General features: G+C 45.1%; 1 protein-coding gene across 3 annotated transcripts in view; it reads left to right on the top strand.

Annotated features, from left to right (window-relative positions):
* Positions 1 to 22,060, top strand: part of LOC138531671 (uncharacterized) — a 236,476-nt gene that overhangs the window by 61,993 nt on the left and 152,423 nt on the right. For all 3 annotated transcript variants that reach the window (XM_069641005.1, XM_069641004.1, XM_069641003.1), the window contains exon 3: positions 10,345 to 10,626. In XM_069641005.1, the coding sequence (XP_069497106.1) occupies positions 10,345 to 10,626 (282 nt within the window). The remainder of the gene's footprint in view (positions 1 to 10,344; positions 10,627 to 22,060) is intronic.

Genomic DNA, 22,060 nt, shown 5'->3' with positions numbered 1-22,060 from the left:
GATCCTTTTTTCAAGGCTTTAATTTCCCTATATTTAGTATGCTTGGCTGTTTGAATTCTGGGATCAGCCACCCGCACCCTCAGTGTCGGCACCTCCAGATCTCTGGCCCTACTAATTTTATAGACACATAACAAAATAATGTTATAGTAGGAGCCTCCCAGCTTAATGTCATCCTTCCTAATACTTTGAAGCTGCACCTGTGACAAATTTTCCAACACCATGGTATTACATTTCTTAATTATTTTCTTATTCCAAATAACTCTTCTCCCATTGTTTTCCACCTCTAAACCTTGCAACATGGGATTGACAGAAATACTCCTGACGGGGATCAAGAGAGAAAAACATAAGGGAACGTGGTCGCTTAATTCAACCTCCATATGTGATAGTTTTCCACAGGCTTGCTTCCAGCCATTAGATACATAGAAGAAATCAATTCTAGAGCACTTACTTCCTCTTTTCGAAGTATGTTTAGGGAGATTCCAATCTAAGGCGTAGTCTAATAGACCCAAATCCCAGTTATCTAAGTAGTTGTCCCACCTTATACCTCTTTTTGTCGTCGTACTAAGAAGTCTAGGTAATACCCCTCTTTCATTAAGCACCGAACCATCGGCACAGGCTGAGTTGAAATCTCCTCCCAAAATAATGCTATTTCCTAACCCTTTCTCAAACCAATTTCCCAAGATTATATCTAGAGAGTCCTCCACTTCCTCAATGTCTACTTTTAGCGGATTCCAGTAGAGGTTCAAAAGAAGAATCGGCTCTAGATTATTCTCCCTAGATAGCATAAGAGCCAGGAGCCAGTTACTCCTAAATATCACCTCACCTACTAACCCCAAATTGCGATCGATTGCAATAACCAGGCCTCCGCTGGGCCTGCCCAGCTGACCCCTGGTAGCTACTGAAGAAAAAGTGTAGAAACCTTCTATGTGCATGTCTGAAAGCATCATAGTTTCCTGTAAGAAATAGATACGGGGGCGTACATAATTTTCCCTTTTATTCAAAAACGTGTTGAGATTGATTCCCCCACAAGAGTTCCAAGAGATCACCTCAATCTCTATATAGTTAGGAACACCTCTTGTCTTGTCTAAATGTTTCCAGGGTTTTGAGTGCCGGTTGTAACCATGACCAATCCTGATTATTATTCAGGAGGCTTGAAATCAATGCCAACCCTGGGCCCAAGTTTTCAAATTTATTATTATCAAGTTGAATAATTTGTTTGATTTGACTGTTATTCGGTTCCTGATATTCAAGAAAATTATTGGCCTCTTTCTTATCTGCTAATGAGAGTAGATCATAGCCCAAAGAATTAAGATTTTTTTCTTGGGCACGCACCATATCTGCCACCATTTCTCATTTCTGAATGAAAGCAGCTTACCATTCTGTGGTTGTTGCAGTTGGGAAGAGATATGGCATCTATATCATCTGTAGTTATAGCTCGTAACAAAGGGATCTTTTTAAACAGATTTAAAAGATGAGTTCTGTTCAAGTTAACATGTGAGTCTGATATATTATTGTTAATCCAACCCACTATTTTCCCTGTACAGAGCTTAGTAGGGGCCTGAATCACAATGGATTGTTTCTTTGTATGATCTACTGTAAAAGGGCTCATAGCTTCCTCTTCCGGATCTTGTGTTTTAGGGGGTTGTATATTTTGAGGATTTCTTTCCATAATATTAGCGATAGAACTACTAGCCCCCCCACACGATTCGGTCAACCCCTCAACGGGATTGGCATTAATATTTACAGCCGGCTGAGTTTCTTGGGAGACCGTGGGGAATTTGACCTGTTGTGTGCCTAAAGATGTTCTGGCGTGTTTAGTGCTAATTATTGTGCCAAAAGCTGTCATCTTTGTTTGTTTGGTTTGAATAAGTTCCAATCCGCTTTTCGGCAAGTTATTCTTTTCCTTATTAGCATCTATAGTAGTTTCCCCACAAGCCACCGGGCCTTTATTTTTCTTACCCTGGACTGAATTATCTTCCTTATGGGCATTCTTGGGATCCCCCCTCACTTCCGTCTCTTCCGGACACACGATGTTTCTAATTCCTTTAAGGTTTGCATTTCTACCTATAATTTTTGTATTGGGCATGTTTTTACTTTTTTTAAGTGTCCTCCCTTGCTTTTTAGTTTTATTACGCTTACCCACTGGGGATTGGGGCACCTCATTTATATTGTAATCAGAAATATTCACAGGCACTTTTCCGTCCTTATTACTCTTTGCCTCCAATTCCATCTCTTGAGTTGGTGATTTATTATCTCTATATTTGGTCTTGTGTTAGCTTTTTAGCCCTTTAATTGGTGTAGTGTATTGAGGGGATCTTGTATCTTCACTGCTGATGTTCAATAGTTCTATGTCATTGAGGGATACTCTCGTATGCATCTGTGTACTATGCTTATCCAACTCCTGATCTTCGGAGCCTCCTTCAGTTGCCATCATTATTACATCTATGAGTGTTGAAGGACTATCGGGAGAAACCATTTTCTTTCCGTAATTATTATTATTGTCCTCGTTATCTTTTTGGCCCTGGGAATCGCGTTCTCCTAACTCTCTCTTAGACGAAGTGGGGCGGTCTCCTGAAAGCATAACTTCCAACAGAGTGGTAATTTTTGCATCCATGGTAGTTAATCTTATGTCCTGTTCCTTTCTAAATTTGTCACATCGACTGTTCTTTAATGATGTGCTCCTTCATGGTCTTGCCCTCTACTATTCCCTCCAAAAATGCCAGACGAGACACCAACTGATTGAAAGCCGCCTGTTGCCCTATCATAGAGCCCGCCATGGTCTCTTGAGACTCCCCCAGTGTTTTCAAGGCCAGATTGAGACTAATATGTAGGTTCGATAGGAGTGGTAACAAATAATCTCCATTCTCCTTCCTACTTAAACCAGGTGTTTCTTGTTTGTTTTCCTCTACTACCTGGATTTCTCGTAGAAATTGCTGGGAATCCGTAGCTTTGTCTTCCATTTGCACTATATTTTCCTCCCCTTTATCTGTTTGGGTAGAGGCTGTTTTGTTGTGTATAGACGAATTGACCATTTCTAGGGGCAATTTAACCAAAGATTGTTGCGTACCCACTAGTTGATTCCCAGTTATGTAGTTGTTTTCATCACCTGGATTAGAATAAGAAGGTGCTCCCTCCGATAGGCTCCTTGTCCCCTTTCCATTATGCACAGCTCTACCTGCTGGAATCTCTAAATCCACAATTTCTTTAAGCAAGACACCCGTAGCATCTGCCATAGTAAAGAAAGAGTCATCTAGGTCGCTTTCCCCAATAGGTTGATTCGGATTATACTTAGGCCGACTAGAGGTCCCTTTAGGATGCCCTCCCCCCTCATTTAGTTTAAGGGTTTCTATCCTTGGAGAATTTATGGGAGACTGCACATTATCGTTATTCTCCTTTCCGAAAATGAATGTAGCTGGCGAAATATGTGAAAATTGCATGAATCCGGATGGGTTTATACCCTTCCAGGGTAACGCTTCTGAACTTTGTCCAGATTGTGATTTAGTATTCAGAATCTTCCTCTGAAGGGGGGTAGAAGCGTGATAGTGGACTACCTTTTTAATACCAATAAAACTTTGTTGGAGGCATTCTTCATCTGTGAGTTCCTGTCTGAATTCTGGTTTGTCCCTATGGACCTCATATAATTCAGAATCTACTGATTCCATAACCCCATTACCAGGGGCTACGTTATCGGACACTACGAGGTCGGTAGTAGAGGAGCTCCTTTGACCCCCTTCAATACTTAAAATAGAGTTTTCTTTAGTCTTATCCACAATTAAAATAGGACTAGGCATATTTCCAATGAGATTTGTGTGCACAGATGTGTCGCTAAGCCTCCCTAAGCCAGGTTGAACCTCCATTGTAGGTGCTTGGTTCTCAACAGTTTCAAACCCACTTCTAAGTGCGGGCATGTTGAAGGTAGATACACAGGTATTAGGTTACTTACAGAGGGGAGCACAGCTCGCAGCCTCTAGGTATATAAAATGATCCCTCCGAAAAGGCTCTGAGTAAAAGCAATAAAAACCGTAGCTGGGAACAAAAGATATGCGATTAAAAAAGCATATAATGTTTATCAAGTACTTTTAAAATCAATATCACAATCATATGAAAGCATCACCTTGGGAACGCCCGATGGCTTGAGGAGCAGCCAGAGTCCGTCTCTCCTCCCCAGTGTCCAGCTGAGAGCAACAGTTGACCCCTATAGATAATACTTTATGAATGAGACCCAGCCGGGCTTCCTGCGCCTCCCAGAGCCAAACAGCAGCAAAACAGTACAGCTAAAGACAGACTGCAACGCCCTTTACTCCGCGGACGGGCTTAACGCCGCAAGGGTGGTTTGGGCTGGTCTATCAGGCTGCACAAAGTCACGTGATTGCCCACGTGATCGCCGGTTGGCTCCGCCTCCTCCAGGAAGCGAGCGTGCCTCAGCAAGAGCCCTCCGTGGCTCGCAGTGCCAAGGATACAGTTTTCCCAGAGAACGTTCGTGCAGGTGTAGTAGCTCTCTCCTCTCACAGCAAAATGCACCACAAGGGCGGCTTGGGCTGGTCTATCAGGCTGCACAAAGTCACGTGATTGCCCACGTGATCGCCGGTTGGCTCCGCCTCCTCCAGGAAGCGAGCGTGCCTCAGCAAGAGCCCTCCGTGGCTCGCAGTGCCAAGGATACAGTTTTCCCAGAGAACGTTCGTGCAGGTGTAGTAGCTCTCTCCTCTCACAGCAAAATGCACCACAAGGGCGGCTTGGGCTGGTCTATCAGGCTGCACAAAGTCACGTGATTGCCCACGTGATCGCCGGTTGGCTCCGCCTCCTCCAGGAAGCGAGCGTGCCTCAGCAAGAGCCCTCCGTGGCTCGCAGTGCCAAGGATACAGTTTTCCCAGAGAACGTTCGTGCAGGTGTAGTAGCTCTCTCCTCTCACAGCAAAATGCACCACAAGGGTGGCTTGGGCTGGTCTATCAGGCTGCACAAAGTCACGTGATTGCCCACGTGATCGCCGGTTGGCTCCGCCTCCTCCAGGAAGCGAGCGTGCCTCAGCAAGAGCCCTCCGTGGCTCGCAGTGCCAAGGATACAGTTTTCCCAGAGAACGTTCGTGCAGGTGTAGTAGCTCTCTCCTCTCACAGCAAAATGCACCACAAGGGCGGCTTGGGCTGGTCTATCAGGCTGCACAAAGTCACGTGATTGCCCACGTGATGGCCGGTTGGCTCCGCCTCCTCCAGGAAGCGAACGTGCCTCAGCAAGAGCCCTCCGTGGCTCGCAGTGCCAAGGATACAGTTTTCCCAGAGAACGTTCGTGCAGGTGTAGTAGCTCTCTCCTCTCACAGCAAAATGCACCACAAGGGCGGCTTGGGCTGGTCTATCAGGCTGCACAAAGTCACGTGATTGCCCACGTGATCGCCGGTTGGCTCCGCCTCCTCCAGGAAGCGAGCGTGCCTCAGCAAGAGCCCTCCGTGGCTCGCAGTGCCAAGGATACAGTTTTCCCAGAGAACGTTCGTGCAGGTGTAGTAGCTCTCTCCTCTCACAGCAAAATGCACTGCATTATACAAAGCATTTACCAAACCACTGTTTGATGATCTGGATTCACTGAGTGTCACCTACACTAATTATGCAGATGACACCCAGATCCTTTTACCCGTGACTGGCGACTACAACAATGACCTTATCCTTATAAATAAAATATCCCTCATCATTCAGCCCTGGATGGCCACACACAGCCGTTGCCTGAATGATGAGAAGACAGAACTTCTCCTCTTAGCCACTCCCACTAACATGAACAAATTGAGTGACCAATACTGTTCCTTTTGCATTGATGGCAACAACGTCAAAGTTGCTAAGAAGGTAAAAACCTTGGATTTTTACCTTGACTCCTCTCTGAATCTGCACAAACAGGTTAGTGCTACTTCCTCTGCTACAGCATACACATGCAAACTCATTCAATCCTGCAAACCGTTTCTATCTGTGAAGAGTTGTACGACCTTAGCCAGAGCCTTACTATTAGCCAGAATCGATTATTGCAATGCGATGTACTTAGGTGCTAGCTAATACATCATCAAAAAACTCCAGCTCCTTCAGAATAATGCACTGAGAACTGCTCTGAGTATACCACGTAGACAGCACATTTCGACCATCAGACGTGACAACAACTGGCTTTCCATTAAAGAGAGACTACAGCTTAAAACAGCTTCCGTGATTCAAAAAAGCCTCAACAAGGCAGCCCCTCAATATTTAATGGAAAAATTCATCAAAAATCACCACGGCCGACCAATGAGGTCTGCCAACTCCTACTGCAAGTGCTCAGGTATAAACTCAAAAAAGCAGGTGGCTGCAGCTTCCCAGTTATGGCAGCGCAGCTCTGGAACTCCCCAGATGCCTCTCTAAGAGCGGACCAATCCTGCTATAAAGTCAGAAAAGATATGAAAAATTGGTTGATATCCAATGATGCACCCTCTATCCACTTTAATAGTACGTGTGGCCACTACTCATGTATTTCCCCAATGTAAATAATACAAATACTGTAAATATCTCTATGCTTAGTATATATATGTCATGTAAACACTGTCAATTTCTCTATGCTTAGTGTATATATTTTTATGTGATCTCCCTTTACCCTTTGCTCCCTTGTGTATATTTTTGTGTGTAACTCTAAGAAACTGCATATTCTTGTAATGCGCCCAGATACCTTCGGGTGTGGCGTGCTATACAAATAATAAACAAGTACAAACAAAACAAATACAAATTATCACCCGTCGTACAGAACATCAACTTTCTCCTTATGAGTTTTGAAAATCTCTTTGGGCACACCTCTCCATTTCTACTGCCTGCATGCTTTCCTGATTGTCTCTGGAATATTCCCTATGCTCTGCACGTTCTATGAATTCCGATCTCAATTATAAAAGTACTGGCTTTATCTCGAAATTGGGAATGCGCCTGATTTTGTCGCAGCTTTAAGTTCTACTAGTTGTGTTCGAAACCCCAGTGCTAGCAAACACCATGAGAGAGGATAGAGGCTGATTACTTAATTGCACTTTCAGGGAGTGCCGCTCTATGGGAGCACTCACCTTCTGAGTCAGTGAGCGCACTCATAGGAAGAAGTGGGCTTTAGTGCAGAAAGACAAGCAGCGTGCTTCTCCAGGGTGCCTCTGAAAAGCGTGCATGTTTTATGCAGCTGAGGTTGCAGCCTGGTCCGGTACTTGGCACCATCTGCCCCAATTCTACAAGTAGAACAGCGTTTGCTGCACATGCAGGTTCTTGCAGTTTGGCAGAAGTAGCCTGGCAGATAGGCCGCTCCTTAAAACGTGCCTCAGGCATGCAGCCAGCCTGCACTTGCAAAGCTCGAATCCCATGGCAGCGCATGCGCTGCCCTTCATCCTTCTGTGCTCGGTAGATTGCATATCTTTAATTTGGGTATTGCTGGGGCATATTGGGGAAGGCTCGGAGGAGGGAGAGAACGAGCACGCCCCTGAGGGAGATGTCATTTCAGAGTCCCCCATAGACTGAGAAGGCTTGGAGGAGGGAGTGAAGGAGCACGCCCCTGAGAGAGATGTCATTTCAGAGTCCCCCATAGACTGAGAAGGCTTGGAGGAGGGAGTGAACGAGCACGCCCCTGAGAGAGATGTCATTTCAAAGTCTGGGACACAGATTGACAAGTCTTGGAGGAGGGAGTGAATGCGCAAGCCCCTGTTGGAGATGTCAACCCAAACTCTGGGGCATAGACTTTGAAGGATTGCCTTTTCACCCTTTCTATTTTACTGCTCAGATTCTGAACTTTTGCCCAAGATGGACTCTAGGGCCCTCATTATAAAACCAGCACATTTCTGCCACGGATTCTGCACGCAGCAGTTCCTGTTACCACACGTGGAATTTTGAGGGTATCTGCTTTATTATCACTTTATTGGTGGCAGATGTTCTGACATATATGAAATATGTGTCATGATTATCACAGCGTTATGGATGATGCAATAGGTTTTGATGCAGATTCAGGTTTTCTACTGAGCCCTGACTTCATTAGTCTATGAGCTCAAGGAACAGGTAGTAATGTTCCACACCTGAACGGGGCCCACTTTACCAAACAATGGATGGAGGTCTTGGGTTGGCACAAAGCCTACCAGGCAATACTAGTCATAAAAAACGAGTTTTAGGTCGCTGCCAAAAAGAACTCCATGTTTGCGTGCCCTGTGTGATGGACTGAGGAGGACAGAAGGAATGAGATGAGGGAATAGGGTTACCGTGCGACGGGTGATGCGTTCAGAGACAGCCTAGGTGCCTGCAAATGGTGTGCCCATGTGCTGTGCAAATGACATGAAGGTGCAGGCAATTCAACCCCCCTGGCAAGGGGTGTTCTCAAAAATAAACTTCGAGAAGGTAGAGTGAGGGGAAGTGGCGTGCGCTTACGGTGGTGCCTGAGCAGCTAATACACAGAGACGTCAGCGTCACACCACCACCAGAGCATTTCTAATCTTCCATGTTATCCCTACAATGAGATATAGGATGTCGTCGCGCACTGGGATGGTGAGAGAATGTGTCTGGTCACCCTGTTTGCCCGCTACCTGAGGGAATTTGTGCCAACCTCACATCAGGTTGGTGATGGAGCATCTTTGTGGCAGCAGGCCATGCCCGGAGAGAGAGAGCCTGGAAACTCTTATAGTTCCCAAGTAAACAATGACTTATCACGGAGGTAAGCACGAGCTTTCCGCAATGCAATCCAGCAGAGCAATCGGTCCTGCTTCTTAACAGGAACTGAAATGTTGTAACCCCTTAACATTAGGTGAATGCTCCCAACAAAGAAAATCCGGAGAACACAGCCAACCCTTTATGTCACCTGCATTGCCCAGGTCATCTGCTCAGACATGCCACCCACAGTGGAATGAATTAATTCCCCCGCCAAGCCTCCTGCTCGTCCATTCATTTGAATGGGCTCTCCCTCGAACAGAAACCCGGGTTGGGAGGTATGGCTCAGACCAGTTTCATGAGCAGCATCTAACTCAAAGAAAACCTTTGAAATATTGCTGCCCGATGTGACGATTGCCTATCTGTTAAATATGCGTCTTCTCATTTATGAGACTTAACTAGCTGCAAAGAATGTTATATTGCAAGAAAAGTGGCCATTATTTTCAATAAAAATGTAGCTTTTACTTGTCTAAAACTACACCTTTCAGGAATGGGAACTATGGCCTTGCACACCGATACATTCTTCCACTGCCCACTTCCCAGAATAGGGAGTAAAAGACTCACGCAATGCTCAAGTTCCTACCTTGAGCCCAGGCTCTGAGACTGGAAACTAAGTAGTATAGAGCTAATGACCCAGTTCTAGGGCAGACTTCGCTCGGGCCTATGGAATGGCTCAGGGCCGTAAACAGCCCAGCCCACCCCAGTACAGGCAATCAGATGGGTACAGGTAATTACCGCTGTTGGCACACTGGCGATCACCAGGGGTGCTCATAGTATTTTTTTTTAAAGGAAAATACGTCTGTGTTTTTGCTTATGCCCGATCTCCTTTAAAAATAAATTCAAACGAAGATGGGAGGTGCTAGAAAAAGCAAAGGACAGTAGTCCTATTCCTGTTTCTAGGGCCATCTGGGTGGTCAGTAGGTGGTGACAGAGAGGTGGAAGGACAGGAGAGTGATGGTGGGGAAATGGTGGGGTTTGTGGTCAGCATGCGGGGGCCTATTGAGAGCTAGATGGGGTGTGGGGACACAAAGGCGTGTAGGTCATGCAGCTCAGAGGAGCAGCGCCTGATGGGGTAATAGAACGTGCAGGAGTGGACTGGCCTATAGGGAACTCTGGAGATTTCACGGTAGTCCTCTGCATTCTGTGCCTCCTTTGGGTGGTTATTTTCAAGTTGTCTCATAGGAAAAGGCTTGGGGTTGCTGAAAATGCATAATATGGGCCACCCAGTCTGCTAGTGAAAACGTGGGCTTTTCACCTACGATTATAGCCTCCTGATTGGCTGATGCCACTCCCCCGTGCACTAACTAGTATGAGATATAACAGCACTCACAAACACACCCTGCAAACGGCCCTGAAAGTGCACAGCTTGTTCACTGTTAATCACATGATGGACTACAGAGTAGGAGGAGGGGTGTGTGGTGTGTGTGCTTTTGTTAGTGTTGGGTAAGTAAGCTGTAATGTGTGTGCGGTGTGGCAGTGGGTGGCCAGTCCGCATGTGGTGGGCCTGTGGGAGTGTAGGAGGTGGGTGAACAGTCCTTTTATAAGTGGGCAGGTGAGTAGGTGGTGGGTGAGTGTGTAAGCATCTCATCGTGGAAGCAGATGAGTAGTTGGAGGGGAGTGGGTAAGCAGGTGGTTTTGGAGTGGTATCTCTTGCAATGATGTAACTGTGTTTTGGTATCTTCTTTTTCAGTTAACTTGTCCTATGCATCCAATCCGCGACCACCTCCTGCGGGGGAGAATGTGACATTGCATTGTGGAGTCTACCCTCTCACAGGCGGAATCAAATTTAGTTGGTTTCTTGGAAACAAGCCCCTGAAAAACATAACAAATAAAAGGATTATCTCTCATGATGGGAGAAACCTGACCCTGCTGAACGTCAAGCGGTCAGAAGACAGTGGGACATACGTCTGCAAGGCCTGCGTCTCCCACAAACAGCAATGCGCAACAGCAGACTACACCCTCAATGTGGCAGGTAAGGAGGGGTGGACTGAGAACTAAAAGGGACCCTGGGAATGCTTTTCAAGGTGGCTCATATCACCGCGTGCGAGCAAGCCATACCCGTGCAGATAGGGTTTGGAGGGTTCCGCCACAAGAACATATGGAACAAAATGAGTCCAAATAGTGAAAGAAGAACAACGTATTGGACGCCTTATTAGAAATCATTTGCCTCACAGCTACATGTGGGATGAGGAGAGATGGAAAGAAGTGGGCGGGGTGCATGGGAGAGAGGGCACGAGGAGTAGAAAGCCAGGCTACCTATAGAACCGAGGTTCCTGATGCAGAGGCCTGCCGGGAAATCTTCAGAGTTCCACCCCTGCAGGCAAGGAGCAGCAGCATGCAATTGTGAAGAAATGTCACAGATGTATGTAGTCTTATGGAGCATATCCACAAAGGTATTTAGCAAAAAGGATTGCCGCATATTTGAACTCCAATAAGATACGGCATCTGCCCAGTATATATATCGAGTGCTATAAAGAAGACGATTTGGAGAACTGTTCCACCAATAATCGTTAAACAAACGTGTTGATGTGAGTGCAGAGATTTCCAAAAGACAGAGGGCCTCATTACGAGGAAGGCGGCCATGGAATGAACAGTGGCGGTAAGGGACCGGCACCGTTCATTCCGGGACGCCCTATTACGAGGTCTGCAGCGGGTTCCACTCTCGAACGCCTGGTCAGACCAGGCGTCCTTAGCGGGACCCGCTAGCAGACCAGGATGCTAACAACGGGCTTGTCATGAACAGGCCCATTGTTAGCATCCTCCCCATTCCCATTGAGCCCATTTAAAGTCCAAGGCGCTAAGCGACCTTGGTGCTAATTACGGCACCGTAATTTACGGTGCCGTAATTAGCGCCTTCCCCATCCCCATTATGCCCTATGGGGAAAAAATGGGAATGGGGAAGGGCAAATGGTGAATGGGGAATTACCGCCCCACTCACCTTGGAATGGGGCGGTAATTCCGCCATCCACCATGGCGGAATCCGGCATGGACCATGGTGCTAATAGCACCATGGTCCACCTCCTGAATTGTAATGAGGGCCATAGTAATAACTATAGAGCTACCCAATTTTCGAATCAAGCGCCCTCTGAAAATGGGAATGGGGGTGTACCGGGTCTGGGTCCCAAGAATGGGAATTACCGGGCCCACCAAAGTCGGCATAACCCGGTAATTCCCTATTCCTGGAACCCGGACCCAGTACCCGGTACCCGGTACCCGGTATAGGGGTAGCCATGCCGCTAAAAGCGGCATGGCTGCCTCCATACTCGTAACGAGGCCCAGAGTCTTATTCACATCCAACCATTGCTGGTCATATACATAGTTTCATATCCCTGATCAAAAATAGTACTGGTTAACTTGTCCTGTCCATAGTTTCAATATTCCTGATCAAAAATAATACTGGTGACCATGCCCTCAGCTTAGTTTCAATATTCCTGATAAAAACGAATACTGGTTACCTTGTTCTGTACTCTTACTAATTACTAAACACACGCAAGGGAGGCACACCCCCTTTACCCACCTCCGCATTATCACTGAATAAAGGGAGCTCAGCCATCTAAGAGAGGATACTAAGCAGCATGACTACCTACAGGGTCAATATAGACGAAGATAGTAGAGCCCTTTTCTTGGCATGGGGCAGCACAGACAATGCCTTTAGAAACAGGACACCTAACACTGAAATCTTACGAGAAAAAATAATCAAACTAGAAAGGCTGTCAATAAGCTAAATAAACACATACTACGAAAAAGCATCTATGCAGAATTATTTGAAGAACAAACAACTGCAGCAGGGACAAATAATCCTAATATTAACTAACTTCAACAATACAGATGGCTCGGATCTGGCAGAAGAATGGGAAACCAACCTGAATAGAAGCTCAATGAAGATGGTTGAACTACTGATGCAACATGCCGACAGGGAACACAAAAGAATTGCAACAGAAATGTAAAAAATAGAAAGAGGAATACAGGAAGTGGATGCATCTGAAGCAACCAAAACAAACAATTACAAAACAATGCAGGCCATTATTAAATTACACCAAGAAAAAGTAAAACCGAGAAAGACTAGTCTACTAACTGGTAGACCTCTGAAAGGATTTTACAAATGCGACAACTGCAGTATGTGCAAGTATGCTATGAACAACATTTATAGTTATACCACAACCAATGGACGATCATTAACAAATTAATCAATTGCAGAACAACACATGTACTTCATCTAATAGTATGGCATGTTATAAGATTTTTGTAGGAAGTACGATTCAAGTGTTAAGAATCAGAATCAGAGAACACTTGGGAAACCTCACGTCACCGGAATGCAAGAGTGCCGTAGCAGAAACCTGGCAAAAAGAACACAGTGGAGCGAGAAACAACACAAAATACATCAAAATCTTAGGAGTGAAGCACATTGGACCAGACCCAAGATTGGGAGACCAGGAAAAGGCATTACACTGACAGGGGAGCTAGAACAATATTTGTCCTGAGAACAATCTCCTGAGGTTAAAACACAGACAATGAAATGCATTACTTCCTATGAATTTCACTCACAGCAACAGTCACCAGCATTATGTGTCATGCTTACACAGATAGCTACACAAATGAATATTAAGATTAATAATGACCTAAAGTTGTAATACTATGTCACAGAATTGTATATACATTTGCACATAGACATGGACGATAAGTTTGTATGATGTTAATTTATGATGTTTTTACTGCCAATGACAAGCAATTAATGTTATACAGACACAAACTGCCCAATCATACTATGATCTATCACACATTCGTTATTGTACGCATGATGCAATTTTATGAGTTAACCACCACCAATCACAAGCTTTTACTGACACAGACCCGCACTTCAGACACCTGCATGTGACACATCTAAGCAATGAAGGTCTTCACATGGTTTGATTTAACCCGAAAAAACTGAAATTGATACATACAAACAAAGTTGAATTGGTTGAATTATGAAACAGCATAGAAAACAATATTTGACTTTATCCAATAATTAAGAGCAAATCTGACCAATTAGATGCTTGCCGGCTTAACTGCAAACAAATCTTGAAGCAAATCCATGCTCATATATTTGAGTTTACTATGTTCAGATTTCAAACCCTTAATGAATACATAGGCCCTCATTACAAGTCAGGCGTTAAGGGTTTAACGACGCCGTCGGCGCCGTTAACCCTTAACGCCTGATTCATACTTTAACGCCTGCTTTTTGCAGGCGTTAAAGTCCAAGGCGCTAAGCGACCTTGGTGCTAATTACGGCACCGTAATTTACGGTGCCGTAATTAGCGCCTTCCCCATCCCCATTATGCCCTATGGGGCAAAAATGGGAATGGGGAAGGGCAAATGGTGAATGGGGAATTACCGCCCCACTCACCTTGGAATGGGGCGATAATTCCGCCATCCACCATGGCGGAATCCGGCATGGACCATGGTGCTAATAGCACCATGGTCCACCGCCTGAATTGTAATGAGGGCCATAGTAATAACTATAGAGCTACCCAATTTTCGAATCAAGCGCCCTCTGAAAAACACTAGAGGATAACATGCATATAACAAACTCACGGCACATGTTCTTGAACGTAATGACATCACCAAGCAACCAGAACGTGATGCGGCCATGACAGCATTTATAATCAGTATAGGAATGACAACGCACAGAATAACACGTGGAGCACTGCCGCCGACTTAAAAGAAACCCCTTGAAAGAGCTGCTACAAACCGAACAGGTAAGTGACGGTGCACAATTAAGACCCCAATTTCAATGGGTTTCTGGCAACTAGAGCCTTTAAATGATATTGCTGAAAATTGCATCAACTATATATTTCAATTTTTAATTCAAATAGTTTGGGCTTGTATGCAACGTTACATGGGATCTCCCATTCTACAACTTCTTTAAACATTATTATAAACCGCACTAGATAGCATAAGATAATGTAGGGAGGCACCTTCTCCAAAACTAATCCCACCAAAATGTAATCCACATAGCTTTCTTGAAACTGATAATCATTGATTAATAATCATTGATTAATGTTATTTAATAATGTGGATTGTACACATACAATTATGTACAATAAAATTATACGTATGGCTTACATGATATGATCTAGACAACGCAATTACTGCATAGACTTTGAAACCACATAACCAGGCATATGTTGAGAGCTTCCTCAAGCCAGGATGGCAAGCCATAGAACCACAGATGGTTCACTTCTAAGTAGTAGAATAACTACAGAATTGCTCTATAAACTGTGAGAATGCAAGAACAAATGGGGACTCAAACAATATATGTCCCATCATTTCTACTGCAGGTTACACTCAAACTGGAAACCCAAATTGAAATTATGTAGGCCTGGAAAAGAAGGTTTAATTGATCTAGAATAATCAATCAATGGCTAGGTAAGACCTGAACCAAATACCTGACAAATGACAAAATACAAGATTTGCATTAAGGGAATCACTTTGATACTAACTTCTATATATTTCTCCCTCTGGTTTCTCCTGTCTTTATCCCAATTCCTCACGTTTGAACCTGTAAACTCAACACACATTGGGCCTCATTACACGGTAGGCTGTAACCATGGCGCTATTAGCGCCATGGTTGCTGCCGGTATTTTACCGTGTCCGCCTTGGTGGATGGCGGAATTACTGCCCTACTCCAAGGTGAGCGGGGGCGGTAATTCCCCATTCACCAAGGCACTTCCCCATTCCCATTTTTGCCCCCATAGGGCATAATGGGAATGGGGAAGGAGCTAATTGCGGTACCGCAAATTGCGGTACCATAATTAGCACTGAGGTCTCTTTGTGGCACCCTACTTTAACGGCTGGTAAAACCAGCCGTTAAGGTCGGGTCCCGCAAAGGGAACTCGTAGTAAGGCGGTAAGGGTTTACCGGTACCGGGGCCCTTACCGGTACCGGTAAACCCTTACGCCTACCGTGTAATGAGGCCCTATTTAATAAATTTTTACTGACTGATGACTCACTTATTTAGATGAATGACGTTATAATCTCAACATGTATTAACTGAATTATGAATGAATTGTACATTGAACACAACTGTCTTGCAATTTAAAGCACATGTATAAAAACTGGCAATAATTGATATGCACTGTATCCGACTAAGGAGTAAAATTGAATGTCTATGTGCCTTGACAAAGCCCAAGAAGGGGCGAAACAATAGCACGTGCCTCCGAGAGGGAGTAATGTTGGCACAACTGTAGTTATAACCCGAATAGAAAACAAATAAATGTCTTACAGAAATTAATACAAGACTGATAGTAATTAAGCCTAACATAGGCTGCACTTTCAAATAAAAACCAGGCGCGTTTGGGCTTGGCGCTACCCAAAAAAGTTATAGATCGACTCACTGGTGGGTATCAGTCATTGCCAAGCTACGCAGTCAGGCAAAGCATGTTTAAAAACTCTTACTAATTACTAAACACACACGAGGAAGACGCACCCCCTTCACTCACCTCTGCATTATCATTGTCCTGTGCATAGTTTCAATATTCCTGATCAGACATGATTTTCATTGTCTTGTCCTCCATATTATTTTCAATTTTTCATCTGTGTGGCTGTTTTGCTCTTGGCTCTATGGGATATTTATTGCTTTGGTTCTCGTCAAACAATCTTGTTTCTTTTTGTTCAGACATTTCCCAAAGAGGGAATCTTGTTTAAGTTCGTCTGTCAGAGATCATGTGTATAGTTTCAATGTTGATAATTAAACATGATACTGATTATTTGAGAGCCATGCATCAGATGGTGTGGGGGAGATCCACATCGAATGCTTGCCTCTCTGAGCAAAACTACAAATCAGCTACACCGACAGAAAAAGACAATGGGGTACTTCCAGGGATGCAGGGGGTGACGTGGGCTGTTTAAGCTGTTTTGCTGTTATGCTTTTCAAAGGCTTCATTCCATCCCTGCCTGAGGAAGTGGTGAAATATCGCGAAAGGTCGCAAATAAGCAAAATCAATAACTTTGTTAGCTTGCCGACTAGGTATCGACTTGCTGGTTTCTTCTGGATCAACCCTCTATTCAACCCTTGGCTAACACGGAACAAGCAAACTGAACTACATATACCGATGTAGACATAGATACAGATGGGTGCTGGGCACTGCTCACTAAGAATGCATGAGCCTCTCTTTGCCTTAATTGGACAGATAGAGCCACTAATGTGCTTAGCATGAATCAGCATACCTTGTGAAAGAGGGCACTCGATGTTGATAACAATATGTGGAGAACACTGGGCAATGTGTGCATGCAGGAATTTTAGGAGGGGGGGATTAATCCTATCACCAATGTCCTGTTTATACCTTACAGGTAGGACCTAGAAAACTGAGCTTCCACACCACTCACAAAGGCAGAGCTAGTGGGTCTGTGGAGTGGCAAATACCCCAGGATGCAGAAAAGAGGAACAGTAGGAGCACTAATGCCAGTTTGCACACAATTCCCTCTCAAATGGGAAGACGTGCTTCGAAGCATCCAGACAAGGTTTCTAGGAGCTGGATTTCCATCAGAGCAAATAGAAGATCTGACAGATCCCCTTCCCGCCTCTGTCATTGAAGCTGCAACCAGACATCGGGGCAGTAAAAAAAGCAGCTCTAGAAGCAAGTGGTAATCGGCGATGAAAAGGGGGTGAGGCTTTGTTTCGGGGTGACCTCCAGACTCTGCATGCCTCTCTCAAATGTCAAGGGTGCAAGGAGAGCCAGCACAGCAACAGCAGTCATGGGTTTAAAGGTAGAACGTCCCTAGTGTCTTGTCACAGGTAACGTTGTGGCTGCCCAATGATCATTACAGCCTCTGCTCAGAATATGGAACCAAGCCAACCTACCCTAGCACAATATATGGATGAGGGGAACAGTGGCATAAATAATCGTCTAATCAAATTTCTAATTGAATTAAGTATTGAAGGAGATTCTGCGTTAAAAGGGGTCGAGTGTTCCTGAGCTGGCTGGCAGTGCCTATAGGCAGGGGTGCTCCTAGGTCTGGAAAAGGTCCGGGGCTAGCCTAATGTCCGGACTGTATGGTCTTGGGCCTAGGTAGCTTTTTGGTTGTAGCCCCAGAGCTTCTATACGCGGCTACAACCAAAAGACCCAGGGCTATAGCCCCCTCAGCGCCTCCCTAGCAACACCTCTGCCCCGGGCTTTAAGTGGGGTAAGAGATTGAGGGGGTGGGGCCCTCATTTGGGGGCGTGGCTTGCATCATGGGCGTGGCCTGAAAAGTACACAAACCATAGCAAGGTATGCAAACAAATATATCAACGTATTTAAGCATTTATATATTTGTGCATACCTTACTATGGTGTGTGTACTTTGCAAGGCATATTTTATAAACATAGAAATATGTTGCATATTTCTTTGTTTATAAAAATGGCTTGAAAAGTACACAAACCATAGTAAGGTGCGCACATAAATATTGTTTGCGTGCCTTACTATGGGGTGTGTACTTTTCAAGCCATCTTTTATAAACATAGAAATATGCAACATTTGCGGCCGTGGTGGAATATTGTGTCCTTCCTTGGTGTGGTGGGACCAGGGGTCGGGGGGATCCCGGCAGGGCCCCGGTTCATCCCCACTTTTTGGCGATTGCCGTGGCCCGGCCCCGGCTAATCCCAGCCCACATAATGCACGGCCTCTGCCTATATGTTCTAGATCCTGTGACACTAGTAGGTTGTGGGGGAGAAACTGATTTTGGGATTGGATGCTTCTGCTGGGGAGGAGAGGTCCGAAATGTTGTGTGATCTGCAACCCCCCACCCAATGGTGTAACATCTAAAGGGCACTGCAGCCTGTGGAAGGGGATTCATCTCTCAGCGTGATATGCCACCTCAGACCCACAACGCCGTTCAGAAACGCTATTAACAACATTTTGAGCTCCACATCCCTGAAGTTGTACCTGTGATGCACTTTTGGAGTTGACGTAAAACTAAGGAGCAAAATGATCTACAAAGGATATCTGATACCCTTTGGAGGCTAAAGACGCGGCCTGCATCTTTCACAATCAGCCCATTCACAGGAAGTGAAAGCTTGGTATGCTGGCACCATTTCTCAATAACACACGCCGGAATGTTTTGCGGGAAACAGAAGTCTCAGGCTGCAAAACCCACACTCCCCCCACCCCCCGCAGAGATGGAGCAAGAGTGGAGTCTTTAGACCTGGTCTGCAATGTCTCCAGTTTTAAGTTAGCCAAACTTGCAAGAGAACATATCCGCGTTCTTACGGAAGGTCCCGGTCATATGTTCTACTGTATAGTTTAGCTCTTGGAGCGGGATAGTGCAAAAGCTTTGGGTGTTCATCCATTATCAGAAAATGTATGAGGGCAGTCATTAGCTAGAACTGGATTCTAAAATAGGGAACCTCTTTACACCTTCATAGTCCACAACATGGAATGGCAAATCCATGCCCAGTTCCCTTCTATGAACAGTAGCCTCTGCTTGATGAAAGAATCTCCTTCCGGTGGCCAGGGGGATCTGCCTACCACATAAGCTCATATCCAAAATCCTGTGCTTTTAGCAAAGGCACTTTATTAAGGCCGGATTTTAAGCTCCCAAGGATCGCTTACAGTCCTCAGTTCCATTCAAGGTTTTAGGGTTCTTCTTGAGTTACCAGGGGAGCAACTATGGGACCATGGCCTTTTAAGCAATTCTCGTAGCACCAGCTGACCGTAAACCAGGCCTCTTCGTGGGCCTGTGTCGTGGGTGGCTCCAAGCATTCACTCACCAGGATCTTGGCCTGGAGAGGCTGTACCTGCCATCCACCCATATGGTATGTAAGATACATGACTAAAGTTTGTATTGGTAGTTGTATAGCGTTTTGCGAAAGCGCTGCACCAGAAATTACCAAATCCAGAACAATAACGTGTATGCCTGAAAAAACGAAAATGAGTGGAACGGTGGGTTTAGATGGCAGGGAGCAAAGAAATAAGATAGGCTTTGAGTCAAGTGTGGAAAGTCTCAAGGGAAGATCAAGACCGAATATCTAAAGTCAAAAGGCAAAAGAGAATTGGCAACATGAGGTGGGGTTATCGAGGAACGGAATGGTACGGAGACGAACAGCTGAGTTAAAGACATAGCGAAAAGGAGTATGATGGGAAGCATGGAGCTCAAAGAAAAGAGCAGAGTAGCAAATGAGCCAAGAAAACAGGGACAACGTGTTAAGCCGTTTGGCGGCTTATATGGGGGTTAAGCCCCACTCATTTTAGAGGCCCGTGTCTGTAGGTTATGCGTGAATATGGAAGACGGAACTAAACATAAGACAGGAGCAGAGCTGGTATCAACTGTGCGCATGATTAGGGGAATGCAAATATTTTACAAATGCTTTCTGGTGTGGAGATTGTGCAAATGATTGTGGGGAGGCAGAGAGTGTGTATGCCGATTTCCTAACCCTTCATTGCCAATACTGCCCTTATAATGCCCCTTGCTACAAAAGTGCTTGGCTAGCTCCTCCTCATACACAATATCCACAGAGAGGCCCCTCAGACTGTACTCTTGCGTTCATTGCACTGAGAGAAGCAATTATACAGAATGCATTCATATTAAATATGCCCGAACTGGACATGTGTGCTTAGCGAATTGAGTGCATGGCCTGCTAAGCAGATCTCCATCGGGCAGGCCATTTTGTCCAAAATAAGGGCTCCAATTGCACGTCTGAATCCAGGCCACAAGCTGGTGGGTGTTTTGAAAGTTATTTGTGGATGGATATTTAGTTCCTCTCTCACTATATTGGCTTGAATTTTGGTTTATCACTGCTCTCAATCATAGGGACAACCTATGAAGAAATGTGTCCCTGACCTCATTGAACCTGGGTGAGAGGGTGCAGCAAAAAAAGACTTTAAATAATGTTTATTGGACGTCAACCAGGTTGAGTGCAAGTGGTATGACTGACTGACGCCTGTTGTGGGTGTGGTCATATGTCGAGCACATGATGTGGGAATGTTGTAGAGTGCATGTGTTCTGGAGTGAATTCACAAAGACAATGAGCAAGGTTTTGCGAACAGACTTGGACTTTGATGTTGTGACCATTGTTTTGGGGGAAGATGAACTTTTGGAAGATTTGAATTCTCTGTAAAAGTGCTGGTGCTTTAGGGCCTCTCTGTCTGCGAAGAAGATTGCGTTGAGAGGTTGGAAGGGTACAACATTTCCCACGTCGGCGCTGTGGGTTGAGGACCTACAGAAGATGTTGTTGTTTGAGAGAGTCATCCTGCGCAGGCAAAAAAATGGGTGGTCTGTACGAGGAGATCTGGGGCAGGTTCCTGGACCCGACATGGCAATGTGTGGTTTTGTTTTATTCTTTCTTTGTCTGGCCTTTTTGTTTGTACTGAATTGTCAATATTTCAATAAAAATGTTAATACTAAACAATCTTGCAGCACTGTCGGGCCCTTAAGCTCGGTGACATCAACATCGTCATCAATAACCAAAATAGACCCCGCCCATACAAAGGCAAGCCCTTGTGTTATTCTTGATGATGCCGCAGCTTTAAGTTTTATTTCTTTAGCCTTTGCTTTGTGAATATGCTCTCTGAGTACTCTCTTTATCTTTGAATATATCATCACCTAATGGACATCAATTCATACATTGAGGAAATGTCAACCTTCTCACTGGGCTTATAAACCATCTATCCCTGTAGTGAAAAGGATACTGGGATCCAATCCTTCTTCCCCTAAATGCATTTCACTATAACTAATTCTGCAAAGAAGTTCTTACCTGTGCTCACATATCTCCTTTTGCTGGGGTGAATGTTGCCTTTGCCTCAAAAGGTGTCACTGTGTCTCTATTCAGCAGCACAATCTGCAAACATTGGTGGGTGTTACAAGGCAAATCTGCCAAGACCCATGGATTTCCCCGAAACGCACCTCTTGCTCTACGTCTCATTCACCATCTGGCTCAATGATCAGTTCATTTGCCTGGTTTATGTCAATGGGGGTGAGGATTAGAGTAGCTTGATCATGAGCAGGGGTGTCATGATGCAGGAATGGTATTCTGTTGCACAAGGAATTCAGGAAAAGAAATTGGCAGTGCTGACCGCATATTCTATGGGGCAGGCTGTTGCAGTCCTAGGGGCCACTGTATCCTGGCGGGCCAATACTATTGTCGGGCAATTGTTTTTATCCAGGACATCCTCTGATTGAGCTTTCAGCTAGTTCATAAGGATACCAATACCAATTTACTCACTCTCCCTCCTGTGATGTCTCCAAAAAGGCAGTGGTGTTGGTCTGATAAACATCAATGGCACGCCTTCAGTATGCCTTTCACTCTCTGATTTCACTCCCTCCTCCTTTGTGCACTCCCTGCCCTACTCACCACTCCCAATGCTTTTGCTGTCCTCTTCATCCAACAGCCACCTGGCACCGTAAACCTCTTCTGTGATATTGATCTCCCACTTGAAACACTCCCATCT

Source organism: Ambystoma mexicanum, chromosome 1q (genome assembly GCF_040938575.1).
Source record: "Ambystoma mexicanum isolate Mex_15411 chromosome 1q, UKY_AmexF1_1, whole genome shotgun sequence".
Classification (NCBI taxonomy): Eukaryota; Metazoa; Chordata; class Amphibia; order Caudata; family Ambystomatidae; genus Ambystoma; species Ambystoma mexicanum.
This window is presented reverse-complemented; position numbering and strand designations above follow the sequence as displayed.